This window comes from Nerophis lumbriciformis, linkage group LG02 (genome assembly GCF_033978685.3).
Source record: "Nerophis lumbriciformis linkage group LG02, RoL_Nlum_v2.1, whole genome shotgun sequence".
Lineage (NCBI taxonomy): Eukaryota > Metazoa > Chordata > Actinopteri > Syngnathiformes > Syngnathidae > Nerophis > Nerophis lumbriciformis.
Genome location: NC_084549.2, coordinates 42,480,001 through 42,498,008, shown reverse-complemented (window position 1 = coordinate 42,498,008; position 18,008 = coordinate 42,480,001). Strand labels below are relative to the sequence as shown.

Below are 18,008 nucleotides of genomic sequence, written 5' to 3'. Positions count from 1 at the left end.
CTCGACTTGGACTTTAAAATCAATGACTTGTGACTTCACTTGGACTTGAGCCTTTTGACTTGACATGACTTGCTACTTTACCCAAAACCCAACGATTAAAAAGTTATTCGGGAGCGCTCCATATCTTCCAAAGTGTACGTGTGTGTGTGTCTGTCAGGGAGTGTGCGCTCTGTCAGCGTGTTTGTCTGTCAGTACGATAGCCAATCAAATTAGGTCAATGTTGTTTTCGTCCCACGCCATTCATCCAATCAAATTGCAGAACAACCAACGAGAAATAGCTCTCAAACAACGCGCCAGTGAGGAAAAATTACGCCAAAGATAGTTTCTTTCGGGTATTAAAACTACGACTTAGTCAACAAAAAACGAATTGCAACAACTTCCAACTTTGTTCGACATTTGAAGTTGCAAACAGAAGGGTACGTTTTGAATGTAAGCTAACGTTTATTGGCTAAGTAACGTAACTTTTATTTGCTGTGTAGTTAAATCAGTGAGGCTGTAAACTCACTGCTAACGTTATAACCATAGACATCTTATAAGTAGACGCAGCATCGAGCGCTACTGCCTACTGACGCTGACAAGACGCGAGGCCGCCATCTTGGAGTGGTGATCCGCTCCACTCAGTGCAATTCATTTGGCAGGAGCAATGAACTGTCAGCGCATTTAATTAATCTTACCTCACTGAATACTACTGATTTTCACGCGCTTTTTTGTCATACGTGTAGCTATGAAAAAGGACACATGTTTTGGCGTGTTTTATTATTCACAGTTTGCTTAATAGAATATTCTTATATGCTATAAGTGACCAGACGTCCGAGATCAAAACTGGGAATATAATCCCAGAGAAGGGGGAAAAAACGGTCAGCTATTTTTAAATTCAAGAAACAATATGATTAGGTTATATAAACATGCGTATATTCTACATAAACAATGTATGAATACATTAGATATCCATATATCTTATAGACTGTATCTCTGTTGCTGCAGCAGCAGAGAGTTTATTCTGTCTTGACACTTTGTGTTGATATTTTGTATTATATTCTTCCCTTAAATCAGTGGTTCTCAAACTTTTTTTGTCATCCCCCACTTTGGACAAGGGGGAGTTTTCAAGCCCCACCTGCCCCCACCGCCCCAACAGAGCGCTAATGCCAAGCTTTAACATTTTCAAATTTATTGAACATCAAGTTGTATACATTCGAACTCAATAACATAAAATAACATTAAGTTCAATAATAAATAAAATAACTGTGCAGCTGTGGTATAACTTGCATCAAGTTCAATAATAAATAAAATAACTTCCATCAAGTTCAATAATAAATAAAACAAAAGTGTTATAACTTGCATCAAGTTCAATAATAAATAAAACAAAAGTGTTATAACTTGCATCAAGTTCAATAATAAAAAAAGGTGTTATAACTTGCATCAAGTTCAATAATAAATCAAATAAAAGTGTTATAACTTGCATCAAGTTCAATAATAAATCAAATAACTTGCATCAAGTTCAATAATAAATCAAAAAAAGTGTTATAACTTGCATCAAGTTCAATAATAAATAAAACAAAAGTTTTATAACTTGCATCAAGTTCAATAATAAATCAAAAAAAGTGTTATAACTTGCATCAAGTTCAATAATAAATCAAAAAAAGTGTTATAACTTGCATCAAGTTCAATAATAAATAAAACAAAAGTGTTATAACTTGCATCAAGTTCAATAATAAATCAAAAAAAGTGTTATAACTTGCATCAAGTTCAATAATAAATCAAATAACTTGCACCAAGTTCAATAATAAATACAATAAAAGTGCCACTTTGCAATCTTTGCAAAAAAAAAGGAGGAGCTATGCATTTGGCAAGACAGGGCAAGTGACAGCACTTTCCCCCAGGAGAGCCACCTTGCTTCACTGTGAAACAGCACGGCTGTATGATCAGCTCCCATTTCCTCACACAGTGCAGAGAACAGTCGCGCTTTCAGTGGTCGTGTTTTGATCAAATTTACCGCGCTCACAACATGTTAAAACCTCATTGAGTTCAGGGCTGAGCTGCCTTGACGCGAGTGCTTCCCAGTGAATGACACAGTGTGTGCCCGTCAGATTTTTGTTTCTCTGCAGGCGCTGGCTTTGGCTCGACGACCTTTGAGGTGCGAGTCACAAATGTATATATTTGTGTAATTGTGATCCACACATTAGCCTGCTACCCATCCGCGCGAAAGTTTGTTCCGCTTAGCCCCGCCCCCATTAGTTACTGTTGCTATGTCTGTCAAACTTTCGCTCGTACCGAGAAATATAAAGCCTACAGTAAAAATAAGTACCGGTAATTTCCATTTATTTATATAGCGGATTTCACAGACAGAATCACAAAGTGATTTACAGTGTGTATAGAAAATGAAAGCATAGTAAAAAAAATAATCTAAGAATATAATAATTAAAAAAAAAAATGTAAAGTGAAATTTCCTCCCGTTCCTCGCGCCCCACCTGTCATGTCTCTATTCCCCACCAGTGGGGCGCGCCCCACACTTTGAGAAACGCTGCCTTAAATGATCATGTTTACAGTGATTGTTTTATATGTATTTTTTATGTATGTCGCTTTGGATAAAAGCGTCTGCCAAATACTTAAAAATAAACATATATAAACACCTGAAAGTCTTAATATCAGCTAAAACCACCAATTTGTTTCACTGGATTCAGAATAAAACCAAATTCTGTCTTACCCAACATTGTTAGTATTTGAATATTGTTGAAGACTTATTCCTGGTTAAAATTATACTGTTAAGAAAGTATTGTATTATACTTTGCCTAAAATGAGATCCCATCATAATCAGTGGGGGCTGGTGAATTTTGTTTTAGGTGGGGCTGAAAGTTTGTAAACCAAACCCCTGTAGGAGGGTCATCCTCCCCCAGAAGATTTCTTTGTGATTTTCACATACAAATATTGAAGATCTTTGCTCCTTCTCAAATCTGTGGTATTATTGTTTTCACAAAATACAACCAATAGTACGTTAATGTTAAATCTTACTTGTGAAAAGTAATCCCCTGATTCCTATTTTCAATAGTCCGCTTATTTGAGCAGGAAAACGCTGAACACTATCTTTAGGCTGCTCGCCGGCTCCTCATCACCACTTCAAGATGGCGGCCAAATTGCTCGCGTCACAGCAGCCAATGCTGCGTCTACTTATAAGATGTCTATAGTTATACTGTCATTGCAAACACGGCAATCTGTTGCGTCCACTGCAGTTCGTTACCTTATTCATACTTTTTAACAAGTGATTTTTTTTTAGCAGAGTTGCATGAGGTACCTACACATAACGTTACGTTAGTCAATGTATCACACACAGTAAGTTAGACGGCGGTCAGCAGCACCGCGTATTTTAGCCGCCTACAAAAAGACAAACATAGTCAAATAAAGGTCAGTTAAAATGTATACTATATTAAGAATATGTGTACATATTGCATAGGGCCCTGACATCCAAAAAGTACAACTCTGTTCATTGTTATTTTCATGTATTTGTTATGTTTTTCATGTGTACGCACACATAAACACACATACAGTATGAGATGAGATCAATGAGATAAGGTAAGAACAGGATATAAACTGCTGTGGAACTAGTTACAATGCAATATGCCATGGAAATACAATGTTAACACTTTTGTGCAAATATACAGTTGCACTTGTTTTTTCAAATGTGTTTATTCTGTAAAGGAATGATTTAAATGTTTAAAATGACTGGTTAATAGTGCAATTTCAAATGCACTTGTTTTAATAAATAAATACAACGTTTTAAAAGCATACACAATCTGTGTAAATATATTAGTCTGTGGTTAAAAGGACTTGAAAGGACTCAAAACTCAAAATGCAGGACTTGGGACTTGACTTGAGACTTTCCACTCTTGACTTTGGACTTGACTCGGGACTTGACTGTCTGGACTCGGGACTTGACTCGAGACTTGAGGGCAAAGACTTGAGACTTACTTGTGACTTGCAAAACAATGACTTGGTCCCACCTCTTGTCTCTGGACACCTTCCTATTTCAGGGTCATTGACAGTGTTGGATTAGTTACTGAAAACCAGTAACTAGTTACAGTTAGTAGTTACTTTATTTCAAAAGTAACTCAGTTACTAACTCAGTTACTTACACCAAAAAGTAATGTGTTACTGTGAAAAGTAACTATTTAGTGTTTTTCTCTCAAGGAATTCTGAAATAAAATCATGTCTGAAGCCCAGAACACTACACATTTCCCCAGTTTTAGTTTAGAGATAGGGAAAGATTGGCCTGGCCCACTAGCATCCCTCTTTATGTTTGTGAACTTTATAGTCTATACATTTGGAGTGATGTGATAATCAAACACTCTAGAAGTCGAGAATGAAAGAACAACAGTATATAAGAGAATTGACAGAGTGTGTGTACCTTCAGTGCGCAGTGCCTCGTTAAAATCCAGCCGCTGTTGCTTAGGAGGTGAAGTGTGTATCTCTTTACTAGCTTTGTCGAAGCATGTTGCTTTTGTAGCTGTTTCAGCAGATTTGAATTGCTAGGATAGGATCTTTGATCCAAGACACAACTTACATTTAACTAAAATGGTCTTTTGTTTGTGGTCGACAAAAGAAAAGTTGTGAGAATATCTCCATGTTAAGAAACTCTGCTTCGCCATGTCTTGTAAGTAAACACAGACACGCCCCCTCCCACACACACACATACACACAGACAGCGCGTGGCGCGCCTCTTCCTTGTTGCCTCTTCCGCAGCGCTCCAATAAAACACACTCAGATCTTCTCAGTTTCTAGCCGATACTACATAAAAAATAAAGTAAAATAACGCAGTAACGCATCATGTAGTAACTGTAACTGAGTTACTGAATATAAAAAATAACGCGTTAGATTACTCTTTACCGCCGAAAGTAACGCCGTTACATTAACGCGTTACTTTGTAATGCGTTAGTCCCAACACTGGTCATAGATTTAATTTCTTCCTCTACTTTATGACACCAGGTGTTATTGGGTCATCCTCTCTTTATCTTATTTTCAGGTGTCCAGTTCACTTCCAGAGTCTTGCTCTCTTCTCAAAACATGTCCAATCCAGTTCCAATCCCGCTTTATTACAATGCTATCCATGTTGTCTTGCTGACATCTTAACAATAGATCTTCATTCAATACCTTGTTAGGTGAAAAAATACATTGGTTCTTCCTCTACTCTATGTGTGGAAGACTGACATACAGTGCATCAGGAAAATATTCATAGCGCTTTACTTTCTCCAACACCCCCCGCGACCCCGAAAGGGACAAGCGGTAGAAAATGAATGGATGGATGGATGGAATGAATTAATGTTTGTCTTTAACATTTTACAAACAATACCTCATAATGACAATACGAAAACTTTTTTTTTTTTCAAATGCACATTTATTAAAACTAAAAAAGATTAAAAAAACAAATGTACATAAATATTCACAGCCTTTGCACAATACTGGTTTGATGCACATTTGGCAGCAATTACAGCTTTAAGTATTTTTGAATATAATGCCACAAACTGGGCACATCTATCTTTGGGCAATTTTGCCCATTCCTCTTTGCAGCACCTCTCAAGCTCCATCAGGTTGGATGGGATGCGATGGTTTGTATCCAGGATGTCTCTGTACATTGCTGCATTCATCTTAGTCTCGTCAGAAAAGTGACCAAGAACTTTATGGTCACTCTGTCAGAGCTAAAACATACCTCTGTGGAGAGAGGAGAACCTTCCAGAACGACAACCATCTCGAGAGCAACCCACCAATCAGGCCTGTATGGTATAGTGGCCAGACGGAAGCCATTTTTTAGTAGAACGTTTGCCAACATGCACCTAAAAGACTCTCAGACCATGAGAAACACAATTCTCTGGTCTGATGAGACACAGATTGAATTCTTTGGCGTGAATACCAGGCATCGTGTTTGAAGGAAACCAGGCACCGCTCATCACCAGGCAAATAACATCCTAAAGTGAAGCATGGTGATGGCAGCATCATGCTGTGGGGATGATTTTTAGCGACAGGAACTGGAAGACTAGTCAGGATAGAGGAAAAGATGAATGCAACAATGTACAGAGACAACCTGAATGAAAATTGCCGCTTCCCAACCAACCTGATGGAGCTTGTGAGGTGCTGCAAAGAGGAATGGGCAAAATTTGCCCAAGGTGTGCAAAGTTTGTGGAATTGTATTCAAAAGGTTTTGAGGCTGAAATTGCTGCCAAAGGTGCATCAGCAAAGTAATGAGCGAAGACTGTGGATAGATACTTAGATAGATGTGATTATTTTATTTTTTAAATCAATTTATTCCATTTTGGAATAAGGCAGTAACATAACAAAATGTGGAAAACGTGACGCACTGTGAACACTTTCCGGATGCACTGTATGTCTCTTGCTGTCATGTGCCAGCATTCTGTGCTATACAGGAGGGTGGATAGACCCCAGCTCTGCTATAATGTGAGTTTTGTAATAGTTTTAGTGACTTCCATATGTAGTTCAGTATGCTGAATGCATTTCTGGTTTTGTCGACTCTATTTTTTTCACATCTTATAGTACTCCCAAGATGGGTGAACTAATCTGTTTGTTGTTGGCAGAGCTTCTTCCTCCACGTGAATTGGATCTGTGTGTTTGGTGTCATCACTTCAAATTTCCCTCTGGTTTACTTTCAGGCACACTTTCTTAAGTAGATGAGTTGTGATGTTTTGTCTTGTGTGTGTGTGTGTGTGTGTGTGTGTGTGTGTGTGTGTGTGTGTGTGTGTGTGTGTGTGTGTGTGTGTGTGTGTGTGTGTGATTGTCAGCAAAAGTGTATTCCACTGTTTAGGAAAAGGTAAAAAAAAAAAAAAAGGGTGTAGAGTGTGGGGGTTTGTTTTTATAATGTGTTCGGTGAGTTGTTAAAAACTTTCAGAGAGAAAATGGCTAAGAAAATGACCTTCAGTATGTTATTTGTGGCAGAGGTAGGTCATTTGTAGTTTAGTGGTTTACATAGCTGACTTTCATGCATGACTTTTTTGCATGTATGGAATCAATTCCTACACAAAGACCGTATATGTATCATATGCCTTTTGCCCACTGTCAGATAGGATACACTCCAAATCATAATCATCAAATTATATCAACATTTATTAAGAGAAGATGCAAATTTATTCTCAAAAAGTTGGGACATCGCATGTTGTACTGGCTTTTGTTGTATTTCCCCCATGGCTAAAATATCCTCACTGAGATGTTTCCTTCTGCCATCTACCAGTTTCTAATAATGGCTAACAGAAAGTTTCCCAGACTCCTCAACACACAATACTTTCAGCTGTGGTGTGATGAGTGTTTTCTTGCATGCACAGCAATTTTCAGATCACCCTGCAGAATTCCAGTCGCATTAAGATCCGTGCGTTGACTTGGCCACTGCAAAACTGTCCTTTTATTTATGTCAAGCCATACCTTGTTTGTTTGACTCGGATGTTTTTTGGTTATTGCGGTTTTACAAGATACCCCTCTGCTTCAGCTTCAGTTTTTGAACACATGTTCTCATGTGATCTTGAAGTAAGACGGGCCCAGTTCTGCTGTCAACCACCAGCTGGAGGTCCAGCTCGACTTTATTTTCAAACTATAAAAATTATTCTATGGTTAGAATTAGCACTTTTCAGTGGCATACAGGTTACTTGGGTAACCATAGGAAGCTCTGCTCCATGTAGACAAGACAGGTGGTAGAGTGGGTGGGTGTTGTTTACACATCAACAAGACAGAGGCAGATTTCTACAACAAAGTTCTGCAGAACAATGATATTATATAGAATAACTGGATGTTTCTTTGCTTTTGTGTTTATATTTTGCCGTGTTTTTTTGCATTTTGTTGTTTTTGCTTGATTATAAAAGATGTCAATTAAGGAGGTGTTCTGTAGTAAAGGAGCAACGTCCATATATTCTTAATATTCAGTGTTTTATTCTTCATAGTTAATATTGTTGATCCCGCATTCTGTATTTTCATGTACATTGAGTGTCTTCAGTAAAAAACTAAAATTCCATCCCGTTTTTGAGATGGTCTGTTATAATGTTTTTATTATTAGTCATTATTGTTTGTAGGGTTTGTACTGTCATGTGATCAGAGTTTATCGTTTTTAGTGGTATCTTTGAATTTTTTAAGGTAATTCACAGCATTACGGTTTAAAGTGGTAATATAAAGATCCAAGCACATACAGTAGATTACATGGCCTGTAGCATGTAGTGCTGCATAACCTGCCTCTTTGGAAGACCCGTGTCACATGACTTCAAACTTGACACCTCATTGGCTGCTTCTGGACAGGATCAATTGCTTCAGTCTTAATTTACCAGGAGTGGGTCTTGGTTTTGAAGCAGCAAATTTTTCTGCACTGAATTTTTAAACACATTTCTTTTCAATTAAATTGTCAGCATAAATTGATTTGAAAAAATTCAGTTCACAAAATGCAAACACAAAAAAATCAGTTGCAAAAATTCAGCGTCAAAAAAAAGCTTTTGTAATAGACACAAATTAACCTCCATAGCTCATCAGGTAAACATCAAGCCATGTGCCCCCCAAATTATATCCTGTCTTTACAGCATACTTGGTTAAAGTTAGTAACTATGTTTTTAGCTGGGTAAACTACATACATTTTAGTAAAATACATTTTTTTCACCATCTTATACATTGTCTTAAGGGTTTCTGATTGTGCAGAGAAGATATCAGGTGTAGGGCTCATTTAAATATCATTTGCGTATTTAAATGGAGGCATTGACTGGAAGGGGGGGGGATAATCCAACTCGTGTGCTTATTTCGATGTTAATTGTGAAGTACTACGGTAATGTGCTTGGATTCATGTGTGGCCTTTTTGCTTTGTGACCTGATTGACGTTACCCTGATATGATCTTTAACATAAACACAGCCAGCTGACACAAAAGATTACTTTACCAATATCCATCTCAAGCATCCAGCTTTATCAAGCCTGTGTCAGCATCACATGTCACGATAGGATTAAGTGTGGACCCCAAAGCAGATTCGAGTCAGAAAATCCAGTACAAAAATAGGCGTAGGGCAAGGTTTAGAGCGGTTGTTTATTTATAGCGCACAATTTGTATGCAAGGCTATTCAAACTGCCTTACAGATGCATACAATTACAAAAACGGAAAATAAAATTAATAATGAAAACAAAGAATAATCATGATTCAATTAAAATCAAATAATACACAGGGTTTCCCCTAGATTGCCAATATATATGTGAGGGCGTGGCTAGGGACGGGATCAATATAACATACAGTATATATGATGTCATGATAATTTTGATTTTCTTTCAAATGGCTAAACAAATGTTTTATGTTTATATAAAAAAAAAAGTGTTATTAGTTATTAATAACTTATATTATCAAAATCAGTTTTATTGGCCAAGTATGTTTAACATACAAGGAATTTGACTAGATAGACAGTGCTCTCTTTTATCAATGCAATTTCAATTGTTGCTGCTTATTGTAAAGCACTATATTCTGCTTTCCCTTTCCAAATATGTACAGTAAACAGTCTTTATAATAATGGATTAGATTTATATAGCGCTTTTTTATCAACTAGGTATGGAAAGCGTTGACATTCACACCACATTCACACTGCGGTGGTGGTAAGCTACATTTGTAGCCACAGCTACTAAGCTAATTTGGATGGCAAGCGAGTTTCTCAAGTTTCTGGCACGGCTGCTCTTCTGGCACGGCACGCAGTCCATATTAGAAATGAAAAACATAACTTCAGATGTTTTGTTGATATTCGCCACAATGAAGTTACTGTAAAACTAAGCACACTAAGGAAAGTACATTATACATACACATGAAGTGCACATACTGTATATGTAGTATCCATCCATTTTCTACCGCTTGTCCTGTTCGGGGTCGCGGAGCCTATCTCAGGGTACACCCTGGACAAGTCGCCACCTCATCACAGGGCCAACACAGATAGACAGACAACATTCACACTCACATTCACACACTATGGCCAATTTAGGGTTGCCAATCAACCTATCCCCAGGTGCATGTCTTTGGAGGTGGGAAGAAGCCGGAGTACCTGGAGGGAACCCACTCAGTCACGGGGAGAACATGCAAACTCCACACAGAAAGATCCGGAGCCCAGAATTGAACCCAGGACCTTCGTATTGTGAGGCACACACACTAACCCCTGTGACACCGTGCTGTATATGTAGTCATCACGTTAAATTAATATAATATAGTAGGCTCCAGCACCCCCAGCAACCCTGAAAGGGACAAGCGGTAGAAAATGGATGGCTGGATGGAATAAACTGAAAAAAAAAAACAGTTGTAAATGAATGGGTTATACTTGTATAGCACTTTTCTACTTTCAAAGCGCTTTGACACTATTTCCACATCCACCCATTCACACACACATTCACACACTGATGGCGGGAGCTGCCATGCAAGGCCCTAACCATGACCCATCAGGAGCAAGGGTGACGTGTCTTGCTCAAGGACACAACGGATGTGACGAGGTTGGTAGAAGGTGGGGATTGAACCAGGAACCCTTAGGTTAACGGCACGGCCACTCTCCCAACTCCGCCACGCCGTCCCCAGTTGAATGAAGGTTGGCTCTAATGCAGCTAGCCTAACGCTAATTGACAAGCTAATCCAAATGAACATGGCTGATCACAGGGCATATATAGACAATCATTCACACCAACATTCATACCTATGGACCTAACATACAGTACATATTTTTAGAATGTGGGAGTAAGCTGGAGTACACAGAGAAAACCCATGCACGCTTGGGAGAACATGCACACTTGACACTCCACAGAGACTTCCAAACATACTGTATGTTGGGAGACACACACAAAGTAAAGTTAGACGTCCTTGATGGTAGTAATGTCAAAATGAGGGTAGTTTACTCAAGCTTCAACAAGAAATGCCCTAATTAACTTGAAATACCTTTTTTGTTTGTCAAACTTATTATGGCCACTAGCACGTGAATAATAGACTATATACAGTATATCCATACAATATATTACTGTACAGTGGAACCTCGATCTACAAACTTTAATTGGTTCTTGAACATGGTTCTACGACCAAAACGTTTGTCAAGTGAAAGAGATTACCCCATAAGAAACAATGGAAACATGAATAATTGGTTCGAGCCTCGGCAAAAGTCCCCATTTTGTATTATAAAATGCACACTTTAAAGACACTATAATATGTATATACACTGTATGTGCATCAAAATAACATATAAAGTGAGTAATGGCTCAACAATCTCTTTTTATATTCAAACATCACAACAACAGCCAGCTTAACTGTCAATACGTCCGCACACACACAAGTCCAGTTTGGTGCACTTCAAAATGTTACTAAACATGTTGCGATAATAAAAAAACCAAAAGAGGAACATCTTTGTATCTTGTATATTTGTGACATTTATTGAGCAGTCTGGGGGAAGTAAACAAGCATAGTGTCACCTTGCACATGTTGCAGCCACCGCTAGCGTTAACACAAACAAGGAGTTTGAGGCGCTCCTCTATCAGTACTGCATTCTCCTTCACTGTAATAAAGGTCTCCTCCGGCATATTTTTCCAAAAAAGTATGGTATTATCACAGTGAAAAAGATAAGTAAAAATTAGAGATGTCCGATAATGGCTTTTTTGCCAATATCCGATATTCCGATATTGTCCAACTCTTAATTACCGATTCCGATACCAACCGATACCGATATATACAGTCGTGGAATTAACACATTATTATGCCTAATTTTGTTGTGATGCCCCGCTGGATGCATTAAACAATGTAACAAGGTTTTCCAAATTAAATCAACTCAAGTTATAGAAAAAAATGCCAACATGGCACTGCCATATTTATTATTGAAGTCACAAAGTGCATGCCTCAAAACAGCAGCTTGGAATTTGGGACATGCTCTGAGAGAGCATGAGGAGGTTGAGGTGGGCGGGGTTGAGTTGGGTGGGGGGGGGGGTGTGTGTATTGTAGCGTTTCGGAAAAGTTAGTGCTGCAAGGGGTTCTGGGTATTTGTTCTGTTGTGTTTATGTTGTGTTACAGTGCGGATGTTCTCCAAAAATGTGTTTGTCATTCTTGTTTAGTGTGGGTTCACAGTGTGGCGCATATTTGTAACAGTGTTAAAGTTGTTTATACGGCCACGCTCAGTGTGACATGTATGGCTGTTGACCAAGTAAGATTTGCATTCAATTGTGTGTGTGAAGAGCCGTAGATATTATGTGATTGGGCCAGCACGCAAAGGCAGTGCCATTAAGGCACGCCCCCAATATTGTTGTCTTGGTGGAAATCGGGAGAATTTCGGGAGAATGGTTGCCCCGGGAGATTTTCGGGAGGGGTACTGAAATTCGAAAGTCTCCCGGGAAAATCGGGAGGGTTGGCAAGTATGACTGGGAGACGCAACTGCTCTTTACTTCTCTCTACGTCCGTGTACCAATCCGTACAGCGGCGTTTCAAAAAGTCATATATTATACATTTTGAAACCGATACCGATAATTTGCGATATTACATTTTAAAGCATTTAACGGCCGATAATATCGGCAGTCCGATATTATCGGACTTCCCCCCTTTATCTCCCTTCACGGATAAAATCCAAGTTTAAGCGTCAGCGTTGTCTGAGCAGCTGAGCCATTAGCAGGCATGCTGCACCCAACGCTGTGAATGACGTCTCCCCTTTTTAAACTTTCCAAACACCCACAGCTTGCCTTAAACGTTTCTTTAGTCACTTTAGGACATCAAGTCGCCATTTAAATGGCAAGCCTTCTCTCCAATGATAGCCTCCGAAATGCTATCGTGAGCTAGCTGCTTCTCATTTAGCGACACTAGGAATAGCTTATTTACATTGTCTTGCACGATCTCTCCGTCCTTGCAAAGTTATTCAACTCCTTCGGCAAAGTCAGCAACCATATACACTTCCTTTTTGGTAACGGTTGCAATTATGGACTTGTTTTTGCCCTACATGTGAGCCAATCCTTGTCCCATGGGCGGCACCGCTAGGTTACTACAGTACTCCTGAGCAAACATAAACAGGATGTGGCGTCGGGGCCCGCTTCTTCAAATAGTGTTTTATAGGAAGTGTTGTCATCAAAATGGCTGCCTGTATAGCAGTTCCGACGGAAAACTAAATAAATGAAAAAATTAATTAAATGACCGTACACCATGACATTGATCGCACATCAAGGCATATTTGGCTTGATCTCAATGTTCGTAGAGCATTCATCCATCCATTTTCTAGCGCTTGTCCCTTTCGGGGAAGCGGGGGGTGCTGGAGCCTATCTCAGCTGCATTCGGGTGGAAGGCGGGGTACACCCTGGACAAGTCGCCACCTCATCACAGGGCCAACACAGATAGACAGACAACACTCACATTCACACACTAGGGCCAATTAAGTGTTGCCAATCAACCTATCCCCAGGTGCATCTCTTTGGAGGTGGGAGGAAACTGGAGTACAAAAACAACAAATAAAGGCGTTCGTGAATCAAGTTTTCACTGTACTTTGTTTTTATGTTAAATAAATAAAAACACATTTGAATGTGTGGCAGCATTTATCTTACTGTGCCATTGCGCTACGATCAATTACATGTAGGGGAAACCCTGATGTAATGTAATACCTTCTGTTGTCATGGGACGGCGTGGCGCAGTGGGAGAGTGGCCGTGCGCAACCCGAGGGTCCCTGGTTCAATCCCCACCTAGTACCAACCTCGTCATGTCCGTTGTGTCCTGAGCAAGACACTTCACCCTTGCTCCTGATGGCTGCTGGTTAGCGCCTTGCATGGCAGCTCCCGCCATCAGTGTGTGAATGTGTGTGTGAATGGGTAAATGTGGAAGTAGTGTCAAAGCGCTTTGAGTACCTTGAAGGTAGAAAATCGCTATACAAGTACAACCCATTTATCATTTATTTATTTATATGCACTTTTAAAAATAAGTGTTTTCAGCCTGAATTTGGGAACAAAAGCTAAAGTTGGGGCCTGCCTCACATCTTTTGGAAGACGGTTCTAAATTTTAATAGTATAAAACTGAAACACAGCAGCCATGTTTAGTCCACTTTAGACCACTCCCTGAGGTTGTCAAGATGGTTCATATGGGTCTAACATATTAAAGATGTACTGGCGCTGGACCATGAAAAAACGTGTACCCAAGTTGAGCTGTTTTGAAGTATATTTTCTGAGCGACAGAAGCCAGTGCAGTAGGGATGTATACCGAGTACCAGTTCGTAATTGGGTTGGTATAGGGCAGGGGTCGGCAACCCGCGGCTCCGGAGCCGCATGCGGCTCTTTGACCACTCTGATGCGGCTCAGCTGCATTCTTGCCAACCCTCCCGATTTTTCCGGGAGACTTCCGGATTTCACTGCCTCTCCCAGGGCAAACATTCTCCGATTTTCACCCGAACAACAAAATTGAGGGCGTGCCGTGATGGCACTGCATTTTGCGTCCTCTACAACCTGTCGTCGCGTCCGCCTTTTCACCTAAGAAACAGCATGCCGGCCCAGTCACATTTTGTCTGCTCACACACTAAGTGACAGCAAGGCATACTTGTTCAACAGCCATACAGATCACACTGACGGTGGCCGTATAAACAACTATAACACTCTTACTAATATGCGCCACACTGTGAACCCACACCAAACAAGAATGACAAACACATTTCGGGAGAACATCCACACCGTAACACAACATAAACACAACAGAATCCCATGCATCCCTAACTCTTCCGGGCTACATTACACACCCTGCTACCACCAAACCCCGCCCACCTCAACCTACGCACGGGGTTGGGGGGGGGTGTTGTTGATGTGTGGGGGGGCAGGGTTGGGGTGGCGGGCTTTGGTGGTAGTGGGGGTGTATAAAGTAGCCCGGAAGAGTTAGGGATGCATGGAATTCTGGGTATTTGTTCTGTTGTGTTACGGTGCGGATGTTCTCCCAAAATGTGTTTGTCATTCTTGTTTGGTGTGGGTTCACAGTGTGGCGCATATTAGTAAGAGTGTTAAAGTTGTTTATATCGCCACCCTCAGTGTGATCTGTATGGCTGTTAACCAAGTATGCTAGGCATTCACTTATGTGTGTCTGCAGAAGCCTCATGTAACTGGGCTGGCAAGCTGTTCAAGCCGTAGAGGGCGCTAAAGGTAGTGACATCACGGCACGCCCTTATTATTGTTGTTTGGGTGAAAATCAGCATACATTCGAGAGAATAGTTCCCCTGAAATTCGGGAGTCTACCGGAAAAATCGGGAGGGTTGGCAAGTGTGACGCTGTCAAGTGCCCTTCATATAAAACTCGCGGGCCGCACTAACATTACATTTCCATATTAAGGTGCGGGCCACGTGTCTGAGACCCCTGGTTAATACATAGCACAAAGCAAAAAAAAAACTTTGTATGTAGTGTTATTTCATTTTAAATTTCAAAAGAGTTTCGTGGCTCCCATTGTTTTCTTTAATTTGTGGAAACGGGTCAAAATGGCTCTTTGAGTGGTAAAGGTTGACGACCCCTGGTATATGGGCACAGGTTAAGATTCTGGATAAATGATACAGCTTTCGTAATTTTTTTCCCCAGCTAAGTCACATAATTGACACAGCTGTAAGGTGCAGCAGCTACGCATAGTAAGGGACACATGTAGGACCTGATAATCAGCTGGGAATAAAAGGCATTGTTGTTTTTTAGACACAATACAGGCTTTATTTAATATACATAAATTAATCCAGAATAATACATTTTCCCCCAACGTTCCATCTAACCTAACAATGAGGAAAAAACAAGATTCAACTTGTAGAGTATTGCACAAAATAGATGGTTAGATGGATCCGTGGGGCCATTACAAGGACGTATTAACTGCCTTGCCCCTTGCACTGCAAACCTAGTGTCTTGCTTTTAAGGCTTAAAAGGCAGGTATTGAGATCAGACTTTTCTGCTCTGAGACGTTACATGATGTTTCTGGTGTTACCCCTTCTTATGGTAATAGAAAAGATAATAGCAAAAGTAATTTTTGAACATCTTTTCACATGTTCGTACAAATTACATATTGTACCGTACAGATAAATAATAGTGTGGGGTATTGTTATCAGTATCAGTATTGATAAAATCCTAATGATATACATCCCTACAGTGCAGTGACCCGAGCACTGGACTAATATGGTCGTATTTTGTGGTTTTAGTTGGCTCTATAAACAAGCTTTACAGCTTGTTTAGAGAACCCAGTGGAAGGCCATTACAGTTGTCTCGCCTGCTGAAGACAGACATGGACTAGTCTCTTTATGTCTGGCTCAGACACAATGTATGTTAATTCTGACATAGTTTTTAGGTGGTAAAAAGCAGCTGATATTGATTTATTGTGGCTGTTAAAGTTCAAGTCTGCGTCTAATATGAACGCTCTTGATTTAGAAGAAAAACTTTTCTCCAGCAACAGCGCCCCAGGATGCAATACAAGGGGTTACGGTGGATCCAGTAAATAGAGAATTATTTTACAAAATAATATTTAATTAAGATGTGCAACTAAAGGTGTGTACAAAGGTCACACTGAAAATGTGCACTATATTGCTACAGAGGGCTTGTTTGAGAGAATACATAATTAAAACATTTTATTCATTTATTTCAGCCTACAGTGTCTCCCACACTTGATGCATCTCTAATTAATACAGTCGTGGTCAAAAGTTTACATACACTTTCCGCAGTAGGTGGAGCTGTAGTCATAGCCGTTATGCATTCAGTGGAAATGGGTGTAAGGGGCCATATTGATCTGCAGTAATTGTAGTTGTAAATGTTTGTGTTGTGAGTTTTGCTACCAGCATACTGGAAACACCATGTAACCCACATCCATTGAGTTTGGTGGACTTTTTTTGTCAGCATTTGTAATCCAAACTTTTTTTTATTCTGTTTCTACCCTCAGGATGACTGGCAGAGAGTTTTTTACTCGTTTTCCTGCCCTTTATCCGTTTCTTCTGAACCAGCTCAAGGAGGCAGCGGTCACAGTGGAAAGGTGAGTGGGTGGTCTGATTCTTCCTTGCTTTTCGTATGTCCTTGATCCCACTTAAAAGTGTAGATGCAATTTTAATTAATTATTTAATTAGTTAATTCTAATATGTTTACTTACGAGCAGCACGGTGTGTCAGGGGTGCATGTGCCTCACAATACGAAGGTCCTGGGTTCGATCCCCTGGCTCGCGGTCTTTCTGTGTGGAGTTTGCATGTTCTCCGCGTGGGTTGCCTCCGGGTACTCCGGCTTCCTCCCACCTCCAAAGACATGCACCTGGGGATAGGTTGATTGGCAACACTAATTTGGCCCTAGTTTGTGAATGTTGTCTATCTGTGTTGGCCCTGCGATGAGGTGGCGACTTGTCCAGGGTGTAACCCGCCTATTGCCCGAATGCAGCTGGGATAGGCTCCAGAACCCCCCGCGGTAGAAAATGGATGGATATTTATTTACTGATTAACTCTTAAAATTATCATCTTCAAACCAAACACCTTGTACAACTATGTCAAGAATATGAGCTCTGCATTGCATTTGGTTGTACGCCTGTGTTTTTATTACCACCTAGACAATCAGCCAGCTATCAGCTTGAAGGCTTTAAAGAATAAAGAAACTGTTGCCAACTTTGAATTAGTGTTCCTGCAGTGAGGAGTTGAGTCTACTGAGACTCATCTGCCTTATCTTTGACTGCTCGGACAAAACTCCCTTTTTAAAAGCATTTGAGTCATCTAACAGCCCACCATGCTGCCTTATCTTTCTTTGGATCCAATTAATTGAGGATTCTTTCACATTTGCCTCACTCCCTTGGCTAGTGGTTTAAACATTCACAGATTTCCCACGCAGCCAAATCTCCATTGTCTGAAGTGCATCGAGCTAGTGAAGCCACACAATGTAGAAACACGCAAAGGACACAATGGAAAAACATCTGCTCCTAATGATTCATACATACATACATACATACATACATACACACACACACACTGACATATATATATATATATATATATATATATATATATATATATATATATATATATATATACACACACACATTTTTATATATATACAC

The 18,008-nt window shown here is 40.0% G+C and overlaps 1 protein-coding gene across 2 annotated transcripts in view; it reads left to right on the top strand.

The window, feature by feature from the left end:
• Nucleotides 1-18,008, top strand: part of thada (THADA armadillo repeat containing) — a 198,071-nt gene that overhangs the window by 66,570 nt on the left and 113,493 nt on the right. For both annotated transcript variants that reach the window (XM_061962999.2, XM_061963008.2), the window contains exon 27: nucleotides 16,860-16,949. In XM_061962999.2, coding sequence (XP_061818983.2) covers nucleotides 16,860-16,949 — 90 coding nt within the window. The remainder of the gene's footprint in view (nucleotides 1-16,859; nucleotides 16,950-18,008) is intronic.